Source organism: Phoca vitulina, unplaced genomic scaffold, assembly GCF_004348235.1.
Source record: "Phoca vitulina isolate PV1807 unplaced genomic scaffold, GSC_HSeal_1.0 scaffold12, whole genome shotgun sequence".
NCBI lineage: Eukaryota > Metazoa > Chordata > Mammalia > Carnivora > Phocidae > Phoca > Phoca vitulina.
The window spans coordinates 27,216,196-27,241,186 of NW_022589715.1; the positions used below are offsets into that span (position 1 = coordinate 27,216,196).

Genomic DNA, 24,991 nt, shown 5'->3' on the forward strand with positions numbered 1-24,991 from the left:
CTCCACAGGGGAGGCCTCGGGGGGACAGCTGGTATGCCCCAACCAAACCTGGGCAACCTCCACACGGGAGGCCTCGGGGGGACGCCAGACTGCTAAGACATCAGTATGTATGTACTCTCTCCAAAAAGGCTCAGAACGAAGTTCAGAGGTGGATGCTACTGTGGTCTCCCAAACTAACAAGAAGTCCTGGTTCTGGCCATTTCTGGAAAGCTGAGGAAGAACATCGGAGCCCTTGGGCATAGATATGGTACGTTCACTACCACACTGAGTCTGTTCGTACAGCCAGCTCAGCTCCTCCACAGTCCTCATGGGCCCGGCAGTGTGGGCCTCGAGCTAGGTCCCATCTTCCTCCCCTCCCGCCACGGCACTAACCCTAACCCTGCATCAGCAAGGCCCTGCTTCAAGTTCACATCATTCCTCACGTAAGAGACCAGCAAAACAAAAGGCTCTCTTTATGGCAAACCAGGGCTTTGGAAACATCTGTGTGAGTCCTATAGCTCAGCTGGTAGAGAGAGGTTCTCCCACCCAAGTGAGGCAGGGGGAGGGCGTGGTGAGGACAGGGTACCTGTCAAAGGAGGGCCTCTCCCCGGCATCAAAAGCATCTCTGAGCTGCTTCACCAGGTTGTCCTGCCCAGGCAGTCGGAAGATGCCCTCTTCATTCAGGCCATGCTGGAGGATGAACTCTGCACACTTCTCCACCAGGATGGGCACCAGGTGGGGGCCAAATTTCTGTTCATAGGCCACAGTCTCATCCAAACGCTGGCCAAACACGGCTGGGAAGAGAAAAACAGGACCTGCTCGTCACTCTGACTTCCACTGGATGAACGGATAGGTCAAAGTGCTTCGCCTCTATCTAGATTTGTTTGTGTTGCCTGTAACCCTAAAAGTTTTAGTGCAATGATACTAGACAAAAGGGCAGAGACAAGTCACCCATAATATCTCCTAGGCCTATACCTTTGGGGCGGTCTCTGTCAGTCTTTTTCTCTTGACCCACATTTTTACATATTTAAAATAACAACTCATTTTTACAGAGTACCTGTTGTGGGCTAGAAATTGTGCTAAGCGCTTTGCACACCTGTTCTCATTTCATCTCAGTGGCAACCCCACGAGGTAGTAGAATTGTTATACTCACCTTACTACTAAATACACTGAGCCTTAGACACACTAGTGAACTTGCCAAGGTCAGGTGCCAGGCCATGGTAATCAGAATTCAAGCCCAGGCAGTAAACTCAAGAGAACGTGCTCTTAACCACAGCAGCGAGGAGGCTGTTTTGAATTCTGCTTGTGTCATATAGCATCAAAATGTAACAGTCTACCACATGGATATCTCATACTGTATTAAACCATTGTGGCGTTTTTAATAATTTAGATTGTTTACTATGTTTTACTACTTTTCTTTTTAAGATTTATTTATTTATTAGAGAGAAAGAGCGTGAGCAGGAAGAGGAGCAGAGGGAGAGGGAGAATCCTCAAGCAGATTCCCTGCTGAGCGAGGAGCCCAGCAACGCGAGGCTGGATCCCAGGACCCTGGATCATGACCTGAGCCTAAATCCAGAGTCCGTCGCCCAACTAACCAAGCCACCCAGGCGCCCCATATGTTTTACTATTTTTAAAATTGCCACAGTGAACATGATTATCCACCTAGCAGAGTTCCTGGAATGTATTCGGTGCACTGTATAATTTCTAATTAATTGCTTAATTAATTAATTAACATTTGGATGGGTGAACATAGGCTTTTCACTCTTTTGAACTATTTCCTTAGGGCAGATTCCCATATGTAGAATTACTAGGTCAAGTGGTTTGAACATTTTTATGACTCAGTGGTATGCAAATTGTTGTCCAAAAATATTTTTCCAAATTACACTGCCTCCAGCAAAGCATGTGTGGACCAGCTCTAACCCAACCCTGTCAGTACTTGGCTCTATAATTTCCCCACCCCAGTGGTATAACAAGGTTAGTTTTTAAATCAGGACAATCATTGGCTACCCATTCTCCCACCAGGATCCCAGGCCCTTTGGTTCCTGGAGGCTCAGAGACAGGTCATGGCTTCAGCTCTGTCCTGCCTGATTTTCCCTCTGTCATAATTAGGACCCTGCTATACCGACCGTTTCAATTGCCAGGACACTGCTTCCCAAAGTCCTTTGGTTTTCCCCATGGTTCTCTCTCTGGTGGGTCCCCTGTTTCCAGTCTCTAACTAATGTGGATTCCCCCTATAAAGAGCTGTACTGAGCTCTTGAATCTACCACATCCTCTGCACTCCCACCCACTGCCCTAAGCCAGGCTAGACTACTCTCTCACCTCTCCCACAGCTGTGGTCTGTTCTCTTCTGACATGTTCAAAGCTCTCCTGCTGCTTACCTCTCTAAACCGCCTCCAATTTACCTAAGCACACTCCCCCGCCCCCCAACCTTGTTCTTAATAGTCATCCACTTCTTCCCCAATTGCCACATTAGCATGTTCCAAATTACCCCTCAAAGTCCTAGGGACTTCCTCTGTAGCCCCTCCCTCATCACATCAGGCGCTGGGAGTGAGGGCAGTGAATCTAGGAGGAGCTGAGCATGGGGTGGGGGCGGGGTCCCTGTACTCCCTACTCCCAACCAAATCCACTGGGCTGGTGTCTATTTGACTTTAATCCATTTCAGTGAGACTGTTCGATTGAATATTTCTGCGGCTAAAGTTTGAAAGTTGGGGCTGGCATTGCTTGGGTTGGCATTCGGTCTGACCCCCACCTACCTCTCTAGTCTGACTTCAGGTCACGTCCCCAAAGGCGCCTCACCCTGATGTTCCCGAAACCCACAGCTCTCTCCAGTCTTCATACCTTTGGATGGTCTTCTCATTGCCCAGTCTGTTCATCTCTCCTTCCTTGTCTGCTGGAATTCTATTTGTCTTCCTTGGCTGACTCAAATATCATCACGTCTGCCAAGCCTTCCTTGACCCCAGCCTGAGAGATTCTGTCCCTACTTTGTGTACCTATATTCCTTTTCAAATATCCCAATACCTTTTGACACTGTACGGTAATAATGTGTACATACCCATACCCTCTGCATGGCTAGGTTCCCCAATGCTGGAAATATGGGGATGCTCTCTTTTCATCCCCAGTATTCAGCATAGGGCCTGACACAAGGTAGATAGTAGGTTTTGCTGAATTACTTATTATTTCATCTTTAAGCAAGTGCTTTCCATGATTAATGATAACTGTGGCATTTCTTTAAATACTAGTAGAGATCTCCTCGGTGAGGAATTCAGCTCCACACTAACATTTATTGAGTGTTAGCAGCAGGCCATGTGGAATGAGTAATACAGACAAGAGAACATAGGACATGGTTCCTGCTTTCAATGAACTTATACTCGAGTTATGGAAATGAAATGACAATGTGCAATATGAGAAACAATTAGAGGATGTCAACAGCCATATAGAATTTGGTTCCTATATGTCTGTGAAAGGAGCTGAATAGATATGGAAGGAAATGACTGAAATAATCTGACTTAAAACATAGACCACGTGGCATTTGTAAAAATCCCTTGAGGGGCACCGCAAAGGGGGAGGCAGATGTGTTTCAGAGCAGCTGAAACTCAGGCTCAGGGTGCCCCCCAGATCCTGACAGAGAACCATATCCCAAACACAACGTGGGGATATACGTGGAAATGTCAGAGCTGTCAAATGGGAGCTCCATTCCTGAGGTCCAGAGGCAGATGTTCCATTTTGCAGGTGACCTGGAATCCAGCTCCTTCTTACAACCCTCTGGGTAGCAAGTCCCATATAATTTTTCTCCCCATCCCAGCCTCTCAGCCTCATCCTGTGCTCATCCTCTAACCCTCCTAGCCCCACAGTCAGTCATTGCGATGCCGCTCTCACCAGTAAACCCACTTCCCAACCCTCCTCTCTCCTCCATCATCTCGGCTCTGCTGACTCCCAGTACCCTCTCCACGCCTTCACCTGTCACCCAGAGCTCCCAGGGAACACAGCATTCCGTATCATGGGAGTTTATATTCCCAATCTCTGTAAAACCTTGGTTCCAAATCTTCCCCACTCGCCTTGCACTCACACTCCTTCCCTTCTCTGACTCAGCAGATGACCTTGGCTCCTCTTGCCCTTCTCTTCCTAAAGTGGAGGACATCATGATGACTCCCTCATCCCCAGTCCCTGCCTTTCTGGTCCCTCCTCCTCTGTCTGTCTGTCTGTTGGTCTGCTCTCAGAGGAAGAAAAGGACCCTGTGCTTTTCCTCTAAGATGTTGTTTTTTCAGCCTGTGGGTTCCATCCTTTCCCACCTCTCCAGCACTTCACTCCATCTCTTTTGTATCTTAAATTTTTCTTTTTTCAATCGAAAGAGCCCAAGTGAGTCTAAGTCAGCCAATTTATGAAACAATAACTTCCTGCCCCAGCTCCCAAACCACCACTACTTGCCTTCCTTCTCTTCATCAGTATACTCATAAAAGAACATGTCTACTTCCATCCTCACAGGCTCTACTTCTTCACTTATCAACCTCTCAACCCATCCCAGTCTGGTTTCATCAGCCTGCATCTTTCCATCCAACCCACTCAATAAAATTTCCAGTGCCCTCCTAATGGCCAGACATGGCCTATGTTCATCCCACACCCTGCTGGTCTTCCCTGGAGACTCTTGATACTGTTGATTCTCCTTCCTCATCAAGACTTTCTCCCTACGTGATGACAAAACCATCTGCTCTCATTCTAGTCTCATCTCCCTGCTGGCTCCTCTGCAGTCTTTCACTGTGCTCCTTCCTCCAACTGCTCCTTTAGTATGTCACTTCCGGGCATTCAAACCCAGACATTCAAATGTCTCCTCCCTCTAGACATTCTCTTTGGCAAAGGTCCTATGATTCCGTAGATTTGGATATCACCTACAAACTGGTAACTTGCAAATCCACATGTCTGGTCCAGATCCATCTATCATCTATCTATCTATCTATCTATCTATCTATCTATCTATCTATCTATCATCTCTCTATCCTTTCCCATCCAATGTCTAATGGCATTTCTCCCAGTGTCTTCTCCAATCTCATTCTTGTCCCACCCCCAGCACTCCCAAATCACTGCTTATCCTGCAGCCTTCTTCCCAGACAATAGCATTCAGTCACTCAAGCAGTCAAGTATCAGGCATTTTCCTAGGCCCGAAGAATACAAAACCATCAACACAAGGTACCTGAACTCAACAAACCTCATTAGCTAAAGTGTGAGTGTTAGGATTATCTGCAACACCCTCTCTTTCCCTCCAAACCGATCAGCACTTTCTAAATTAAACCATCTCTCTTCTCTGTCCCTGCTGCTACTGTCAAAATTATTGTGATGGTTTCTTTTGCAACTCTGTTTCTTGTAAACTCCTTCCACTGGAATTCACAAAATCAGCCAGCAAATACAAACTGAGCATCTGCTGTGGGCCAGCCTCCTTGGTAGCTGGAGATTTTGATAAAAAGAATGAAAAAAGGTCTTTGCTTTTGAAAACTCTGGAGCTAATACCCTTCCTCCCTCTCCCCACCTGGGAACCTGATTTTCCAGCAGCAGAAGTTACAATTGTCTTCTCCTCAGAGGGAACTGGTGTCTCCTTCCTCTGTCCTCACAGAGCTCCCTGTAGATAGCTCTATCCTACCACTTCTCATGTAGCTTAGTTTTAAACGTGACTCTCTTCTACCAGACTGTGGGCTCCTCAAAGGCAGACAGCCTGTCTGGTTCACCATCTATTTTTATTTCCTGGCACAGAGTCTGGCACATGATGGACCAGTCCTCGAAGAGCTGTCACCGGTGGTCTCCCATTCCTCTCGTCTTCCGCCCCTTCTCTGCTGAAAGTACTCTGATCAGCACTTCTCAAACTTGCTCTTGTCAAAGAGATCAATGGCCTTTACATTTTTAAAACTGAGGAATCAAATTCTCAGTCTTCCTCTTAACTGCTCTATCAGCACCATGTGACAGAGCAAATCACTCCTTCTTGAGACACTTTTCACATGGCTTTTGGCACTCCTACTTGGTTCTTGATTTATCTCATGGGCCACACTTCCTCAGCCTCCTCGGATGATTCCTCTTTTTCTCCTTGTCCTCTAAATGTTGGAGTGTCCTGGGCCTTCCTTCCCTTATCCTCGTGTGTTTCTTAGCACTCCCACTGCTTTCGTATTACCCATACAACAAAGACACTGAACTGCACACTTCCTGCCTAGAAATCAGTCAGAGCTCTTCCCTCCAACAAGAAATGGCCACTGCAGGCTGTAGAGACCGCAAGACCAACAGGAGAGAAAGAGCATCCTGGTTTTCTTCAGTTTGTTTCAATCAGGCTTTGTCACTCTCCATCTCCAATCACATAGGAGGAGTTTGGAGTAGAAATTCTTCCTGGAACTCCAAAGACCCAATCCTGAGTTGCACCTCTGACTTCTCAGTCCTGATCACCACCCTTTGATCCTGGGTGGACATGAAAGAGCCTAGACCCCAAGGAAATTAGGGAATGAGGAAGACAGCAGACCGTGGGGTGGGAGGCACTTGAAGACCATTCTCCACCCCAGGCTCCCCTGCCTCCCAGGCTGCACCCACTCCTTCAAGGAATGATTGCCCCTGCTCTTCCTGCCCTTACCAGCCAGTCATCCACTCAGAACTGCTCCTCACTTTGGACCAGTCACTATTAATAGAGGCATTGCCATCTTAATGGGTACAAATCTTAATTGATTAATTATAATATATAATGTAATAATTCTAATTATTAATGCATTTAATTAATTAAGTTAATTTTATGAAGAAGTGCCCTAGAAGGTTTCATGTGTGCTCTCACTTAGTCCTCATAAGAACCTTACAAAATAGATATTATTGTTCCATTTTACAGACGGATAAACTGAGACTTAGATTAGGAGTTTGTCCACTGTCATATTTACCCCATGATTCTAAATTCAATATTTTAATCTCTCTGTTTAAAGCCAGTGGAATACAACTGTCTAGGTGAAATTTCAGACATCACTAAGTCTCAAGGGGAAGAAGAAAGGGGTAGGTGGCTGCCTAAGTCTCTGTCTGTGGGCCATCCTCTGCCCTTTACTTCTAAGCCTCCTCCTCAGATTTGCTAGGCAGCCCCAGGACACAGTTGCTCTGGGGAAGTGAAAGTGGAAGGATTATCTGTCACCTCCTTTCTAACCTCATCCCCCCCCTTCCTCACCACACAGACACTCCTGGGTTCAAGACAAGAGCCCCTCCCCACCCTGCCTCTGGTCCAGCCCCGGTCCCCAGGAGTGCCCGCCCCGCCCCCGTCCCCTCTTTCCCACTGGCCCTGGGACCCAGCACTGGTACCCGCTTCCCAGGGGCTCAGGTCTAGGAACGTCCCCATCTCCACAGGAGAGGGAAGGGGAGCTGGGCAGAGTGCCTTTTAGTGGAAGAACTGAATCACAAAATAGGGAAGAAATACCTTTCTTTCGGAGCTTGGGGGTTTTCGTCCTGAAATTCCAGCAAGAGAGCAGTGTCAGGGCAGATAAGCCACAGCCCAGGTCCCACCGCGGCATCCTAAGAATATGAGGCATGGTGGGGGCCAAGGAACCACAGCCTCTGCTGGGCCAGCCTCAGGCCTTCCCTCCTCTCCAGCCTGGAAGAACCATCCTCTCTCGCTTCCAGATCAACACATGCTTGTAAGTACTGCTCAGGTTCTGTCTGACTCCAGTACGGAAATCACAGGATCTGTCGGCACCTGCCCCTGGCCCTCCCTTCCTCCTTCCCCTCCCCACTCACCTTTACACACATGAGTCTTGGCTTTTAAAGAGTGAACATAAAGCTGTCAGGGCCCGCAATAAAAAGAAGTGCCTCCTTTTACTTAGCAGCTAATTGTCAACTGCCATTCAAGGGATAGAATGGAGGTAGGTTAAAAAAAAAAAAAAATCCCCCACACAAGCCCTTACCAGCATTGCTCCATATATCAAAGTGTCTGGCAGGAACACAGGATTTCACTTAGTGTTGATGAAGCCAGCCCACCCTTCTCTGGAAATGCTTTCAGAGTTGCATGTAGCTCAGTCAAGCCTTCAGAGAGAAAGCTCTTGGAGGTGGGTTGTGGGGTAAACTAAGATGATTTCTCCCTCCCGTTGAGAAGATTTTAACAAACAGTGCAGCCACCCTGCCAGACATGCCCAGGAGACTTGAAATGGACTCTCAGCATGAGGGGACAGGCAGGAGCCGGGAAGGATTGCCAGGAGGAGTAATGGGATGCTGCCCGCCAAATGTTCACTCCATTCACTCATAGGCTGGGAATCAAGGACTCGATCGACAGACACCACGTTCTCCTTCCGTGTCAAATGCACTCCCATGTCATGGCAGTGTTACCTCTGAAACGTTGTGAACACCTGCTAACTTTTTGCCATCTTCGACACCACCACCCTCGTCCAAGCCACCTTAGGATGAAGACCAACATCTTTAGCAAGGCTATGTCCACTCTTTTCACCTTCCTCTCACTCCAGAGCCTGTTCTCCTTTCTGTCAGAGGACCTTCATATATGCTCTTCCCCTGGCTGAAATACTGTTCCTCTTCTCCCTCCTCTGCCTCGTTAGCCTCTACTGACCCTTCAGATTTAAGCTTAATCATCACTAGTTCAGGGAAGCTTTTCCTAAATTTCTTGACAAAGTTTTTTACCCCCCCTGTGCAGTATGTAGGCTTCCTTCATGGTACTTTACCCAGTTGTAATGTTATGGTTTGGGGGTCGATTTGTTTCTGTGTCTTCTATTAGACTGTGAGCTCCTGGAAGAGGGGACTTAGTCTTTTTCACATTGATGTACCCCCAGGGCTAGCACAGTGCTTGGCACATGCTCAAGAAATATTTGTTGACTAAAAGAGTAAGTATCTGTCTTGGGGCGCCTGTGTGGCTCAGTCGGTTGAGCGTTCGACTCTTAAGTTTCCGCTCAGGCCATGATCTCAGGGTTGTGGGATCGAGCCCCGTGTCAGGTGTCAGACTCCACGCTCAGTGGAGAGTGTGCTGGAGATTCTTTCTCTCTCCCTCTGCCCCTCCCCCTGCTCGTGTTCTCTCTCTCTCACTCTTTCTCTCTCTCTCTCACTCTCTCTCTCAAATAAAATAAATAAATCTTAAAAAAAAAAGTGTCTTGTGTTGGGATCTGGGGAGAGGGGGATTACTGAAATAAGTAAAAATTATCCTTCTTGGGGAATCAGTAAAAGAAAAAAAGAAAAAAAACCCATCCTTCCTAATGTCCAGTTTAGCCAGAGAAAAAGAATCAGCACACATGGAATAACAATGAGTCACAGAGATAACACACTCCCACAGGCTAAACTCTGCTGTAGATTGTGAAATCATGTTCTGAAGGATGCGGACAACTTAAGAAAGAAGAGGAAGAAAAGGAACCCAAGGCATGTAACAACCCACTGTTTATATACTCTACGCCTAGTGTTGGCAAACACACAAAGATGCCTAAAACATGGGACCTGGCCCGGGTCTTACAACCAGGTTGGTCAGAGCAGAACAATGCACAATTTAGTCCAGTGCTTACGTACCCAGCAGTGGACTGAGAAAAAAACAGAGAGGCCAGCCTCCGGAGCAAGAGGGCAAAGCAGGTTCTGACCAATCAGCATTTTGCAATGTGGCCTGCCTGCTCCCTGGGGGTGGGGCAGACACCTGGTTTCAGGATGGGGATCAAGGGAACACAGAGCCCTCCAACTCAGGGAGGGGGTGGTTTAGAGAAAAAGGGACAAGTAACTCAAAGTCCAGATGTGTTCACCTCCCTTCCTTTTCTTCTACCTACATCAGGAACGCTTGGAATTGCATCCAGAACTTTTGGGAAAAAATTAATCTAACTTTTCCCAACCAGGTCCTTAGGAAAGAATAGTGCAGAAAAAAGAGATAAATTGGCTGGCTAGGAACGAAAAGACTAGAACACCACGGTGCTGCTTTCCAAGGTGTGACATTGTGATTTGCTATAAGAAATATATTTTTGGTCTTTCACCCATTTTCTGGCACCGAGCTCCTGAAACTCTTGGAATTTGCTGCAATGAGAGAGATAAAGGCATCTTTTGTTATGTTAATGAGGTGAGTTTTGAAAGGCACCTAGGATAGGGGCTGATTAACGGTGGAACCAACCCAATGATTACAGGGTTAGAACTTTCAGTCCCACCCATTGACCTCTGGGCAGGGGTGGGGGGCGGGAGCTGGAGATTGAGTTAAGTCACGAATGGCCAATGATTTAATCAATCGTGCAGATGCAATACAGCCTCCATAAAATCCAAAAGGATATGGGGTTTGGAGAATTTCTGGGTTGATGGATACCTGAAGATTTGGGGGAGACTGGTAGTCTTGGAGAGGGCCTTCGCCACACTTTGCCCATGCCTTTCTTCCATCTGGCTGTTCCTGAGTTATATCCTTTTATAATAAACTGGTGATCTAATAAGCTAACTGGTTTCCTCAGTTCTGTGAGCCCCTCTAGCAAATTAATTGAACCCAGGGAGGGGGTCATTGGGACCTCCAATCTATAACCATTGGGTCAGAAGCACAGGTGACAATCTGGCCTTGAAATTGGCACCTGAAATGCATGGAAGGGGAGATGTGTTGCAGGACCGAGCCCTTTGCCTGTGCAATCTGAACTATCTCTAGGTAGATAGCGTCCGAATTGAGTTAGATTGTTGGACATCTAGCTGGTGTCCAAGAATTTCTGGGACGTGTGGAGAAACATTGGAAATGGTCCCAGAAAGGAACAAGGTGAGAGGAATGTTTAGAGCAGCTAGGAGGCAGGAGGAGCCAAGGGGAAAAAGCGGGGTGTGTCATGGGAACTATGTGGGCCTTCTTTCTTGTCAAGGCAGAAAGGGAGCCAGAAAAGAAACTGGGGCAAGAAGGGCCTTAGCTCTGCAAAACTGTCAACGAGGGTGACTTGTAAAACATAGTTTGGACTCAGTACCTAGGTAGTACAAAGGGACTACAGGTACCTGCAGTTGAATGCAGTTGAACACAAAATTGCTCTGTCTGAACATTTTTCTGGGGAGCGTTTCCACAGCTTTTATCAGATTCTCTAAGGGGTCTACAAACCATAAAGAGTTTCACCAAAGCTCACCATTAACACACTTGGAGCAAGATCATTCTAGAGGCAGCAACCCATTTTCCAAGTAATTTCCCAGGTAAGCTGATGATCATTGAGCAAAGAGGAGAGCCTACGGGAGTAGAACCCAGGACCACCATGGGAAGAAAAGGCCATTCCTTCACATTACTGTGTCAGGCACTGTTTAGATTCTGGGATATAGCACTGAACAAAACGGAGAAAGAAATTCATGCCAAGTAGATTAAAGGTTTCCTTCTAGCCAGGGGAGACCAACTACGAACAAATGAGTGAAAAATTTAGCAGGTTCTAAGAGGGTAGTACATAGGAGAAAAATGAAGCAGGACAGAGGGACAAGGAGGGCCAGGGGTAGGGCAAGGAAGGGATTCAATGTCAAATGGGATGATGGGGATGGGGGAAGTCTCACTGAGGTGATACTTGAGCAAAGACCTGCAAGAAAGCAGAGTACCAAGCCACACAGGTACCCGGAGACAGAGGTTTCCAGACAGAGAAAATAGCAATGTGCCTGAGGCAGGAACGTGCCTTGGGTGTTTGGGGAAAAGCAAGGGAGTTGGTTTCGGAACCACTACTGTGATTCAGACAAGACGGTAGGGTGCCTCAACCAGGATGGTGGTAGTGGAAATGGTAAGAAGAGAGCGGATTCTGGATGGGAAAAGCCATAGAAAGTTTCAGGAAGGGCTGGAAAGAGGCAGCAGCAACATCTGCCAGTGACTTTCCAATGTTTGAGGGGCATGCCCTGCAGATCTAGTGGACCTGGCTCAGAGGCACTTTCCGAGTGGGGCCATGCTGTGACAAGAGCTGCCTAAGAGGCAGGAGCCCCGGCCCCACTCCTCGGCAGCTGGGCCCCTCGGACTAATCATCTACTTCCTCAGGACAGAAGCTTCCTGACTTACAAACAGGAAGAACAAATGTCTGGCTTGCCTCGTGGCCTCAGACTGGACTCTCTGTTGTCTTAAAATGCCTTCTCATCCCGAGATCCAGCATTCAGATTCCACAAGAGGCTTTAGAAACATCTGAAATGCCACATCAGAGACAAATTCTGTTCTTTGAATAAATAAATATGCTGCACTCTTATTTCTCGTCCCTCGGACTTTCCCCTGCCTGCAGGATTTATGCTTGACTGGCTTCTCAAGGGGTGAGGTGGGGGAAAGAAGAAATCCCCGCGTGGCGCAGGACCCAGTAGAGCAGCTCACCGCCGCAAGGCTGAGGCAGCACCATATAAGGCACAGAGGCTACTCACAGTGCAGGGACCTCATTTGACTCAGAATAAGTGCGTAGGTAGGCAATGTAGGCCAAGTCTACTACCCTTGTCAACGCAGACTGCCTAGAGCGCTGGACTGAGGAAAGCAGGAAACCTCGGCAAGGGCTCATGATCTCACAATCCGGGGCAACAAGGAGGCACACAGCTAAGCTTATCCAGGCTGAATGGCACAGAAGAGAGCTTTAATCAATAAAAACCTCATCTTGGACTGACTAGCACAGCAAAAAAGAGAGTGTTTAGGACCTGGGAAATGGTTAACGAAACCACGCTCCTCTTTTTGTAATAGGATGCAGCTGCTCAGGATGCCTGTGGCAGGCACTCCTGAGTCTGGGTGTCCCATCAGTAACTTCTTTTCTCCCAGCCCCCGCTAGGCAGGTCCCGGGCTACAGGACTGCCTCCTTGCCCCAGCTCCTGAGTCTGCAAGTGGTCTCCTGCCCTCAGCTGAGCCAGGTAGATGGTCTTTCTCAGGAGTTTGGAATGGGGTGGTGGAGGCTGAGCTCAGCCTCTGCTGTGCTTGAGAGAGAAATGCAGGAAAGCTGGGGCTGGCACGGCTGTATGGGGCCACGAGTGAGTACTGGAGCGCTGCCAACTATGCAAACACAGGCAGGCATAAAGAGAAAAGCAGAATGTGAAGCTGTGTGGCCCCAGAGAAACTGACAGGATAAGCGCTGGGCCGATGGTCCAGTTCTTGGCCCCAGTGTCTTGAGTCCTCTTGGCAGTTCTCCCTTGGTCTCTTTGAGTAGCTACCATACCAACCCAGTAAATCCCTCTTTGTTGCTTAACATCATTGCACGCGATTTCTATTTTTGGTAACCAAATAACCCCTGAAATGAATCAATATAACAACATGGGAAAAACCCTTTAGCTACAAAATAAAAGATATTGAATTGTATATATTCCATGCTTGTCATTCTGAAAAAAAAAATAAGAAATGTATATATGAATACCACCTGGAAGGAAGACATAAAAATTCCTCTGGTGGTTGTAGGGGTGATTATTTTCCTATATTTTTCAAATTTCCACAAAATTGTTATGGCACTCATAATGTTTAAAGAATCCATTGGGCAATCCAATAAATATTTAATATTTGAGCTGTAAGAGTCCCCCCCACGTGACTTCCAAAATAATAGGCAGCACAGTTGATAAATAATTATATACAGTCATCCTGGAGTTGACACAAAGTTCGTTCCTAAAAAGTTGAAGCAAAGTGGTCACTTGAGATCCCCCATATCAGCAGTTCTTCATATTTTTATGAAAGGAAAAAACATATACTGGATTCACCTGTTTGTTAATTGCAGATGTTTTTGTTTTGTTTTGTTTTTAATTTTTTATTTAAATTCAATTTAGTTAACATATAGTGTAGTATTAGTTTCAGGGGTAGAATTTAGTGATTCATCACTTACATATAACACCCAGTGCTCATTCCACCAAGTGCCCTCCTTAATGCCCATCACCCAGTTACCCCATCGCCCCACGAACCTCTTGTCCAGCAACTCTCAGTTTGTTTCCTAGAGTTAAGAGTCTCTTATGGTTTGTCTCCCTTTCTGTTTTCATCTTATTTTATTTTTCCCTCCATTCCCCTATGTTCATCTGTTTGCTTCTTAAATTCCTCATATGAGTGAAATACGGTATTTCTCTTTCTCTGACTTTTTTCTTTTAGCATACCCTCTAGTTCTATCCATGACATTGCAAAGGGCAAGAATTCATTCTTTTTGGTGGCTGAGTAATATATATATTATATGTGTATATATATACCCATATATACTACATCTTTATCCATTCATCTGTCAATGGACATCTGGGCTCTTTCCATATTTTGGCTCTTGTGGACACTGTGTTAATTATAGATATTTTTTCACAGCAGTTTCTCCTCTAGTGGGGCCCCAACACCAGGGTTCCCAGAAAACTCAAACACTTGAATCATGGAACCCAGAAAAGTGGTCACCCTGAATTCACCGAGAACCTGTGAGCGGGACCCAGTTCCTGAACCTCTCCCCAGTCTAACCACCCCAGTTCTGGCCAGCCGCTTCACTTTCCTGTGCTGATCAGCCTCCCCCAGCTTTTGGCATAGGTCTTGCCATCACCCTCTCCGGCCCATGACCCCATAACTGGGCAGACTCATGGTACTGCAGAATGTTGCTTCAGGACATCACACACATTTGCTGCTGAGCTGCAAAGGGCTGCGGTCTGCCCAGCAAATCTAGAGTCGGCTCTTCGAGGTCATGCAGGGAGGGAAGCTAGATGCTTGGCAATGAGCATGGCCTCAGAGTTGTCCTCTCGTGGTGTCCCTTGAACACTGTTCAAGGAGGGATTGTGTCTGGAGCTCCTAACTCCCCATCTTTGAGATGTCACAGACACCTGCCCAGGAAAGCCTGCAGAGTCCTTACCTCCAGAGGGAGTGCCAGCGACTCTCCTAAGGAATTTAACCCACTCCTCCATCTCCGCCTGAGAGCTGGCCATGAGGACATAGGAGTCCTGTCCTGTGCGACTCTGGTCCCATGAGGCTGGAGGAAGAAGTAATACTAATGAAGGTCTTCGAGCGGTAAGTGGCCGAGACAAAGGGAAGCAAGGAAAGCTGAACCTCAGCTGCTTCCTTGATTCAATTAAACGACCAAACAACACAAAAGCATTATCTACTTAACCTCAAGGGAACCAAATACCTATGCACTCGAAACTCTAATTCTATAGATAAACCACTGAACACCCGTGGTTTGCAATTGGGATGCCTTGGGCTGAGATCTGCTCCCATCGGGGAGAGAAGCTGTTTCCCACCAGAAAGGAAGAGAAGTTCAAGGGGTAGTGTCGGTGTTAGAGGAGAGAGGCTCAGCCCGTACAATTTTGAAGACTTTAGTCCATCACACCATCACAGATATTTTCCTAAGCTACTCATGTGCTCAGCTATTGGGGTGAGGAGGAGAACAGCAACTCAGGAGAGAGAGACAATGAGCACATGTGTGCCTTTCTCACAAAATCAGTGTTTCCTATTCAGGATTTCTACTCTCCTACCTGCACAAGACATTGTAAATGGTAGGTTCTCAATACATAGTTGATGGACAAATGAAGTTTGTTAGGACTTTCTTTACATTTGCACTTTAAACCCATGATTATGGACAGACATATGCAATGTTTCCTGGGTTTTGTGTTACAGACAAAAGGGTAAAGAAGTGACAAGGGGGTGGAACAGGGAGAGGATGCCAAGAGAAAGAATGAAAGAAAGTGACAAAAAGAAAAATGACAGAGAAGGAAAAGAGAGGGAGAAGGAAATCATCAAACATAGGTCTTAGGAAGGACAAGAACATAATAGCAATCCCTTTCAATTACAAGAGGCTATTAAATTTCAAAGTGTCTGTGTAAACACCAACACATTCTTCTCACAATGTCAGGGCATTTCTCTCAAAAAGAGTTTGTTTTAGCACCCCAGTTGTGCCCAAACCTGTACTTTCTTGCAGGGCAACAAAAGACCTTCAAATTCCATTTGGTTCTGATCTCTTGAACCTATATTAATATCACCACATTCTTTTATGCTTTGGGAAACCCGATTCTGAATCCATCTTATCATTGAGTCATCAGCTCTTCTGACCAGAAGGGTCAGTCCATGGAGGCCCTGACCATTCCTGAGAGCTAGGTGCTTCCAGAAGTAAAATGGGAAGTAAAAAGTGGTCAGGGAAGAACTAAAGAATCATAATATCCCTTTGAAATAGAATGGGCTCTAGTATCATTTCCATTCTACAGCTAATGGAACTCAAGTCCAGAGATGCAAAGAGGCCTGCCCATTGGCACCCAGTAAGTGACCACCAAACTCTAGGCATGGCCCCTGATCTTTCTCCCAATAATTGCCACTAGCCCCTATTGCGTCCAATTTGACCTTAGCCAAAATTTATCTGGCACCTTTCTCCACCATGCCTATTCTCCAGTCTGTTGTGTTATCAAAAACATGCCTTTTCAGTTTACCCTGACTTCTGGAAGATCTTTTAGTTTTGCCATTAGTTTTGTCTCTCGACTCCAGTGAGGAACACCCAGCTCTCAGGATGCTCCTGACTGGCCAGGACTTCGATGGACTGACACTTCCGGTCAAAAAAGCCGATGACCCGATCACAAGAAAGATTCTAAATCAGGTCATCCCAAAGGGTAAAGAAGGTGAAGCTCCATGATATTAAATAGGTTCAAGAGATCAAAGGCAAAGGGAATTTGAAAATCTTTTGCTGCCCTATAAAACAATTAATGTTGGGCACATTGGAGTGCCTGCTCTATTTAAAATGGTAAGTGAGGGGCGCCTGGGTGGCTGTCAGTTAAGTGTCTGCCTTCGGCTCAGGTCACGATCCCAGGGTCCTGGGATAAAGCCCTGTGTTGGGCTCCCTGCTCAGCAGGGAGTCTGCTTCTCCCTCTCCACCCACTCCCCCCACCCCTGCTTGTGCTCTCTCTCACTATCTCTGTCTCTCTTTCTCTCTCAAATAAATAAATAGAAACTTTTTTTGAAGTAAAAAAATAAAGAATAAAATGGTAAGTAACTGCCACTATCCCAACCTCAATGAGAATTTTTCTTTCTTTGCTTTAATTTTTTCCATTGTGCTTATTCTATCATAAGCAGTCAGTTGTCAGTCTCCTCCATTAGACTGTGAGCTACACGCAGGCTTGCTCTTTTCTGGATTCCCAGTTCCTATGATAGTTCCTGGCTCATAGCAGGTGCTCAATAAACCTGTTGTAACATCTCACCAGACAGCATGAGAATGAAATGCAACAAGTGGAATAACTTTCTGTATCCGTGATGACGTCCTTTGGGTGGAAGGAGAACAGATAATTATTCTGCTAGAGGTAAGTAGGGAAAGGGAAACTTGTCCTAAATTTTTGCCTGCCCCAAATAAAGAAAAACATAGCATGACTACAATGAAAGGCTTCTCTCTGGCTTTTGTGCAACTGATACTGGTGATCACAGAGAGAGGGCCCTGATTAGGAAGGCCATTTCCTCGGCCAGCATTGGTCCCTGAGAATAATCTTGCATAAGAGCATGGCAAAAAGAGGAACGAAAAATCTCTACATCATAATACAAAGGCTTGCCTCGCTTTAAGTTGGGTGAAGACTTGAGAATGATGGCTCCTTTAGGAAACCTTTAGGAAAATGGTTCCCTACCTTATTATTGCTTTAGAATTGTTGTTTGTTCTTATGAGACGTGTGTGTGTGTGTGTGTGTGTGTGTGCATGCGCGCACATGCACGTGCACACCCAGGAGGCTGCAGCAAGTGTACGTGATAATGAGATACTGTAGCATAGCAATCTTCAAGGGTGCTGGGCTTGGCGTGCAAAGCCCACATTGAATCTGCAGCCAGGCCTCTCAGTAGGGTTACCCTTGATAGAAAATTCAGGCTTTGGGAAACATGTTACCATGGACAGTTGTATCCCATGAACTGTGCTGGGAAAGGGGTCCTCGGACTAGAAGAATCTTGTGGGAAAGAGATGGGGTTTTCTCAGAGATGAGAGACTAAAAAATAAACTCTTCCTTTGAGGAGGAAGAGAGTTGGACAGAACTCAGATAAAAGAGCAAAGGAGTGCCCACTGGGAAGGAGGCCGCCCGGAGGAGCTGAACTTTAAAAACGGTCTTTCTTTGTTTTCTATAGCAGTAGCCAGTTTTAGGATTGATTTCTACATTGTAATTTCCTCCAGTTATCCCCAAAGATCAAACATCTACATGACACTGACTATGTTTCAGTCACTAGACCAAATGTGCCAAGTCGATTCCTTTCTTTCATCCTCACTATCCTCATCATTGTCGCATTTCACAGATAAAGAAACAGGCAGGAAGAAATGAAATAACCTGATCACAGTTACACAAATAGAAAGCAGCAGGGCCAGGATTCGGAGCAGGGCAGGCCAGCTCCAGACCAGGCACTCTAACCTCACGGCTACGTTGCCTTCTTCATCATGTCTTATGCGCACGCTACCTTGAGCGAGTGGTAAGGAGGGGGTTAAGGGAAGGGGCGCTCGCTCAGGGGCCTGGCGGCCTTCCCTGCTATGTCACCACCTGGCCAGCAGGTCTGGAGTTCCTGGCGGGGCTGGGGCTGGCAAAGGAGCACGAGATAGGGAGAAGCAGCCTCAGTGTGCTAGGCTCACACAAACCCGAATTCCCCTTGAGACGGAGTAAGATCAACTCCTCTTGCCCCAGATGCACTTGAGGAAGGGAACCCTTGCCTGGGCAGGAGCACCCTCCAGCGCACTGCTAACATGCGCAGTAGAGGACCTTCAGCACCCGACATGTGCTAAGTGCTCAGTAATTCGCGGCTGTCATTTCTTATTAGGTCGTGTTGAACCATATGAGACTATTGACCGTGGATCATTTTTGACCTACCAAAATGGCAATTTCACATTGCTCAGTTTACACTGTAACTGTTCATTTTAATATCTCACTCAACTTGGAAACCGAGCTCCTTTTAGTGAGCAGGGATGATGTACTTTTCAGAGCAGTGTATCAGCGCCTGGTGGAATATGTGTCCCCGAGCACACACTCATGCGATGCTTACGGGGTTGAACCACACGCGCACCCGCTTAGTTGGCCTGCCAGCTAATGAACTAGTATAGGTTCGTTAACTACATACAGAACTACAGTGCATTTTTACTCGGTTGGTTGGTTAGCTGGCTGACAGACTCAGCCTTGACTTCTAGGATCCTGAAGTAAGACGGGAATATAACGTACCTCTGTCCCCACTTTTGTTGCCTACCTGGAATGACTTCAAAGACAAACTTCCCCGCCTCTTCTGGGTTCGTGGCGATCTCCTTGATCGTACTTCCTGGTAGATACATGCAACCCTGAAAGATCAAAAGTTGGCCCTTTAAGATAAGCAGCAATTTGGTCCCCTAAAATTAAGTTGAAGGACAGACAGGATAACGATGGGATCAGGGAAGAAGATAGGTAGGTGGAGAGGAACATGGAAAGCTAGCACCCCAGTTTTGAATGGGGCCCTTCTGCTATTCAAGCCTCTGACAAATTGACAGCTACCTGAGAGCAAGCTAGGTGCCTAGAGAGAAAAGAACAAGGTCCTGACAGAAGAGTGAGGGGAGGGGAAGCCATCAGCAACACTTGCCTCTTGCCACTTTTCCAAGGACCTGACTTCCTGGCCAAACCAGACATCGGACCTTTGTAAGCAGGGCAGAGACTGGTATGCCTTGCAGAGGTAGTATGGTGGGCATTCTACATGCCCGGCTGCCGGAGATGGCACGGGGGATGGAACCACAGGTAGCCAGTCAAGAAGATAGAGTACTTAGGAGCAGCAAGAGCTGCTGAGCAGCACATTCCAAGCATCTGCCCCTTTGCTAAGCACCTTGACTATGTTACCCAATTAGTCCTTCTGGCAACCCTCCCAGCCAGGTGTCATTATGCACATTTACAAGTGAAGAACCAGAAAGGTTCTATAATCTGCCCAGTGTCACAGAGCTAATAAGGGACAGAATGGTAATTCATCTCAGTAGCGACTTCAAGGTGAGGTGGTGGGGACCCACCAGCTTCATGTCCCCCCAAAGTGGGGAGGAGGATCCTGGATCCATGGCAGGAAGTGAGATTGCAGAAGGATAGGTGACCTCTTATATGTGAATATGTTATCAGAAGAACAAGTCACTTCCGCTATGTGTGTGCTCAGTGCTTTAGCACTTACATGCACCATCACATGCAATATCCCATTAGATCCCCACAACAGCTCTGTACCATAAGCCTGGCGACATGTGCCTCTTCTCCTTTGCAGACGAGGTAATCAATACTGTGGAAATCTAAGCGACTGCACCAAGGGACACAGCTTATTTGTCCTAGAGTTGGCTTGTCAGAATTTATATCTCACTGGCCGTGACAGGCAGCGTGTCTGATTCTAGCTGAGTAAATATATGTGTCTTTAGAACAGAGTGTCAGTGAAGAGGATTGGCATCAGAAAATCCATTAACATCAAAAACAGAGAGGCAGCCTTGAAAAGTCCCTGAGCAAACAAAACCAGTTTAGTCATACAAAGCTCAATTTTGCTTACTTTGCAAGACAAACTTGACCTGGATCATTTCTTGCTCATGCCTCTGGAAATCATAAGCAAAACTTGAACTGTAATCACTGACCAGTTTCCTATCGTTTAAGGAAACGCGCGCAAGGGGCGGGGAGAGGCAGAGGGAGAAGGAGAGAGAGAATCTCAAGCAGCTCTGCACTAAGTGAGGCTTGATCTCACGACCCTGAGATTATGACCTGAACTGAAATCAAGAGTTGGACACTTAACTGACTGAGCCACCCAGGCACCCCTAAGGAAATTCTCATATTATAACCAATCACTATAAAGAATAAACAGTCACTGCTTTCTCAACTTAAAATGCTGCTTTATAACAATATATCCCTGAGCCTCATTCCACATTTTTGGTTTAAATGCCTCCAGTTTGCAAACTGTCTTTTTGGTGTACGCAAAATAAATTTTTACTAATTATTACTTCGGTGATTCATTGGTTTTACTTCTGTTATTTCTGAACTTTTGAGAGTATAGGACAAGAGTCTTAATGAACTCTCAGATCAGCTGAGGAACCTCAAAGAATAAATGTTTCTTGAGAGTCTAGAAATAAAAATGTCTAAGACTGAATGAGAAAAAGGTAGAAGAAAAAGAAGAAGAAAAGGAGGAGGAAAAGAGGAAGAGGGGAGAGACAGCGAGGGGGAAGAGGAAAAAAGAAGAAGTATCTGTCTATAAAAGGGAATTCTGCATTTTTCTACATTTCTCTAATTTTATTACTTGAAAATAACCTCAAACCTACAAGGTCCTCATCATCTTTAAATAATATCAATGGCCTCGGGGAAAAAAATGACCCTGAGATTGTGCAGCTGGGCTTCTTTGCATGAGTTATGGCACTAGAATAAAAAGCCACATTATTTTTAGACAAGAAGGAGCACTGCCTGGCAGAAGAAAAGGAAAGTATAATTTCAGAAGTATCTGCCTCTCCTAAATACCTCTATTATTTGATATGTCCAAATTACTTTCATCCAAAAATAGTAAAAATAAAGTACGAAATATGTAAGTACTATTTATCGAGCAGTAACTAAGTGCCAGGCTCTTTGCTAAATGCCCTGAATATATTATCATATTAAATCTTCATAAGAACTCTCTGAAGGGGGCGCCTAGGTGGCTCAGTTGTTAAGCGTCTGCCTTCGGCTCAGGTCATGGTCCCAAGGTCCTGGGATCGAGCCCCGCACTGGGCTCCCTGCTCAGCGGGAAGCCTGCTTCTCCCTCTCCCACTCCCCCTGCTTGTGTTCCCTCTCTCGCTGTGTCTCTCTCTGTCAAATAAATAAATAAATAAAAAGAACTCTCTGAAGGACAGACTGTTATTTTCCCCACTGGAGACATGAGGAAGTAAGGGTCAGAGAGGTTAATTAGATGATCCAAGATCACAGCGCTAGTTAATAGGAGTGCTGTGATTCAAACTCCAGTCAGTGGGATTTCAGAATGACAAGTAAGACTTTACTTACAAGTCCCACTTACTTTGGGGGAAGAAGTAACCATCAGAGTTAAACTTATTCACACCAAGACATAAATGACAAACTGCAAGCCCTTCCTCATCTTGAGCACAAGAACCCTGGACATCATAAATGAAGAGAGGAGAGTGGGAAGCCATCAGAGAGACAGTAGTGGGGGTGGGGACACTGATGGGGAGGGAGGAATGGCCCCGGACAGGGAAGGGCTCAAGTGGCCACTTTCCCCCACATTGCAAGTCGACTGGGGTGGACGCTGTACAAAGATGGAAGGAGGAGGCCACACGTCCTACAGCAATGAAGCAGGGCAGATAGCCGGGCAGTGGGGTGCTGGAGCCCACGTAGAGCGGCTGGCAAGGATGCACCGCCACAGCTTCAGAGACAATGTGAGCAGTTGTTAAACACAGCCGTTATCGAAAGTTAAATTATACAAGCTTATAATGAAATATTTTATATTAAAAATAACGGTAATACTACTCAGAGTTCATCGATTCCTAGTTATTTACTATATTTTACTATGATTTCTGTTCATGTCGTTATTTACATCTGTTCTGTGTGGTTAAAATACTATAAAACACTGTGCTTTACACATCTCTTCTCAACTCTGTGTTCAGTGATGTCATGTGAGCAGCCTGAATCAGCCAGGCTGGGGTATTCACACCACGGAAATTGGCTAATACTGCATCACGATCAGCTCGGCCACCAGACAGCCATTTGTGAAACACTTCCCAGCCACCTGCGGTAACGTCCCTGAAAAGGAGATGAGACAAGGGAACAAAGAAGCTAGGACTGTCCAGAACCATCACTGTAGCAGGGACTCGAGGGCAGTTTGCTGAGGTTCTGGTTTAAACAATTTCCCTGACAAAGAACCTTTTGGAATGAGTTCTATCAAGCTAAGTCAAAGATTTACAGAGCATTATGCTATTAAAGCTGGACAGACCATGCTGAGACCTCAGGGGAAAAAATGCACAGACTGCCTTCTGTCGAGCCCCGAGCTTCCTGGGAAGCAGGCACAGGAGGCCCGTCAGAGAGGGGCCGATCATTTATTTAATCATTCTCCTTTGTTGGACATTAAGTTCAAAGTTTCTCATTATAAACAGCACTGCACGTATCTTATTTCTCTTGGATCACTTCCTAAAACTAAAATGACTCGCTGTAAGCCTATGATATTTTTTTGGCTCTTAGAAATTCGGCCAAATGGCTTTCTAGAAAGTTTGCACCAGTTCATATGCATATCATCAGTGTACATGAGGGCCTTTTTCACCCGATTGCTCCAAGATTACTGGGGTTTCTGTCTGAGATTTTTTTTAAGGGATAGAATTGTGCGTGTTCTTTTTAAATTTGTAACTAATTTATGCCTTACAGAAAAATTAGAAAATGAACAAAAAAGAGGAAAATCAAAAATTGTCTGCAACTCCAGTGCTCAGAAGAGATAACCACTATTAAAAGGTCTGAGTATTTCTCTCGCAGCCGTTTTCCCATAAATTCACATTCATTATTTTTTCCCTCAACAATGGGATTAGTTAGATACATCATCCTCTGTTGTGAATTGGCCTTTTTTGCTTTTGTTTTCAAAGCCATATTACAGATATCTTTCTATTTCAAAAAGTATTAATTTAGGGCATAACAACAGACTTATATTCTATTGTATAAATATACAAAATTTCCTTGATATAACTTAGCCCCTACCACTGGGCATTGTTTTTAACACCACTATTATAAACAATACTGTAGTGAAAACATGTACAGGTAAATTTAATTATCTACATCAGTCTTGGGGCACCTGGGTGGCTCATTCAGTTAAGCAGCTGTCTTTGGCTCCGGCATGATCTCAGGGTGCTGGGATCCGGCCCGGATTGGGCTCCCTGCTCAGCGGAAAGTCTGCTTCTCCCTCTGTCCCACCCCTACCTCCCCTCCCCCGCCCCCGGCTCATGCTCTCTCTCTCTCTCTCTCTCTCTCACATAAATAAATAAATAAATAAATAAATAAATAAATAAAATCTTTAGAAAAATAATTATCTACACCAGTAGATGGTTAAATGTCTAGAATTAGAAATGCAGGGTCAAAGAGTTCGCATTTTTTAAAAAGGCATGTATTACCCTCCAGAAAGGTGGTACAGATTTTCATTTCCATCAGCTGTGCATTATAATTCCTATTCCCTGTCCTTACCAACACTGAAATTTCTAGAAAAGCTTTGCTAATTTGATAAGGGGACAGTGATGTCTCATTAGATTACATTGTATGTCTTTAATTATTACCAAGACTGAACTTTTTCACATACACGTATTGGCGATTACATTTCTTTGGTAAATTGTCCATTTGCGTCATTTGCTCACTTTTCTATTGAGCTATTTGGACTTTTTTTTAAATAGGTTTGAAAGAATACTTTAAATATTAAGAATATTTGTGTACTATATGCACATATACAATTTTTCCTTCTTATTATTTGCCTTTTCACATTATGATAATTGGTTTTTAAGGTATAGAGATATTTTTATTTATGTAATTAAATTAGCCTTTCCCTTGTGCTATCTTTGTTGCTTACATTATGCTTGAAAAACACCTGCCTTCCAAAGATTATGCAGATAACTGCATTTTCTTCTAGGACTTTTATGAACTCACTTTTTTTTAAATTTAAGTCTTCACTCCATCCAGAATCATGAATGGTGTGAAACATAGCATAGAAATATACCTTTATTTTTCCCCAAGAATTTAGCTCATGTCTGTAACTTTCATGTCATTTCTAGATGTTTGACATGTCTATGAATCCCAAAACAGTGTTAAATAAGTGCTTTATTTTTAATAGATTTCCTTTATCTTAACAAAATAATTATGGATATATAAAAAGTCTACAGGGATGTCCACTTAACTCTTATTTGTAATAATAATATAAAAATATCAGCCCAAATTAGTTAGAAAATTAGTTAAATAAATTATAAAATGTCCATATGGTAGATTATTCTGCCACCATTAAGAATTACATTGTAAAAGAATATTTATTTATAATAATAGTAATTCATGACTTATTGTTAATTTTTAAATAAAAAATATTATTATACTAATTTACATTTAGAATAGATGAGTTTCTAAATGTATATGTATAGAAAGAACTGGAAGAAGTGAGAATTTGGGTGCCTATTTCTTGCTAATGGGATCTTTTTCATTTTCTGCTTTGTGTTTTTCCACATCTTCCAGATTTCCTATCATCCATGCACACATATAGCTTTTGTAATCAAAGTAT

At 45.1% G+C, this 24,991-nt stretch overlaps 1 protein-coding gene across 3 annotated transcripts in view; it reads right to left on the bottom strand.

Moving 5' to 3' along the window:
• Nucleotides 1-24,991, bottom strand: part of ARHGAP25 (Rho GTPase activating protein 25) — an 86,975-nt gene that overhangs the window by 20,067 nt on the left and 41,917 nt on the right. For 2 of the 3 annotated variants that reach the window (XM_032410815.1, XM_032410817.1), the window contains exons 3-5: nt 18,992-19,079; nt 14,670-14,786; nt 566-773 (exon numbers count right to left, since the gene is read on the bottom strand). In XM_032410815.1, coding sequence (XP_032266706.1) covers nt 566-773; nt 14,670-14,786; nt 18,992-19,079 — 413 coding nt within the window. The remainder of the gene's footprint in view (nt 1-565; nt 774-14,669; nt 14,787-18,991; nt 19,080-24,991) is intronic. The other variant, XM_032410818.1, reaches the window with a different exon arrangement.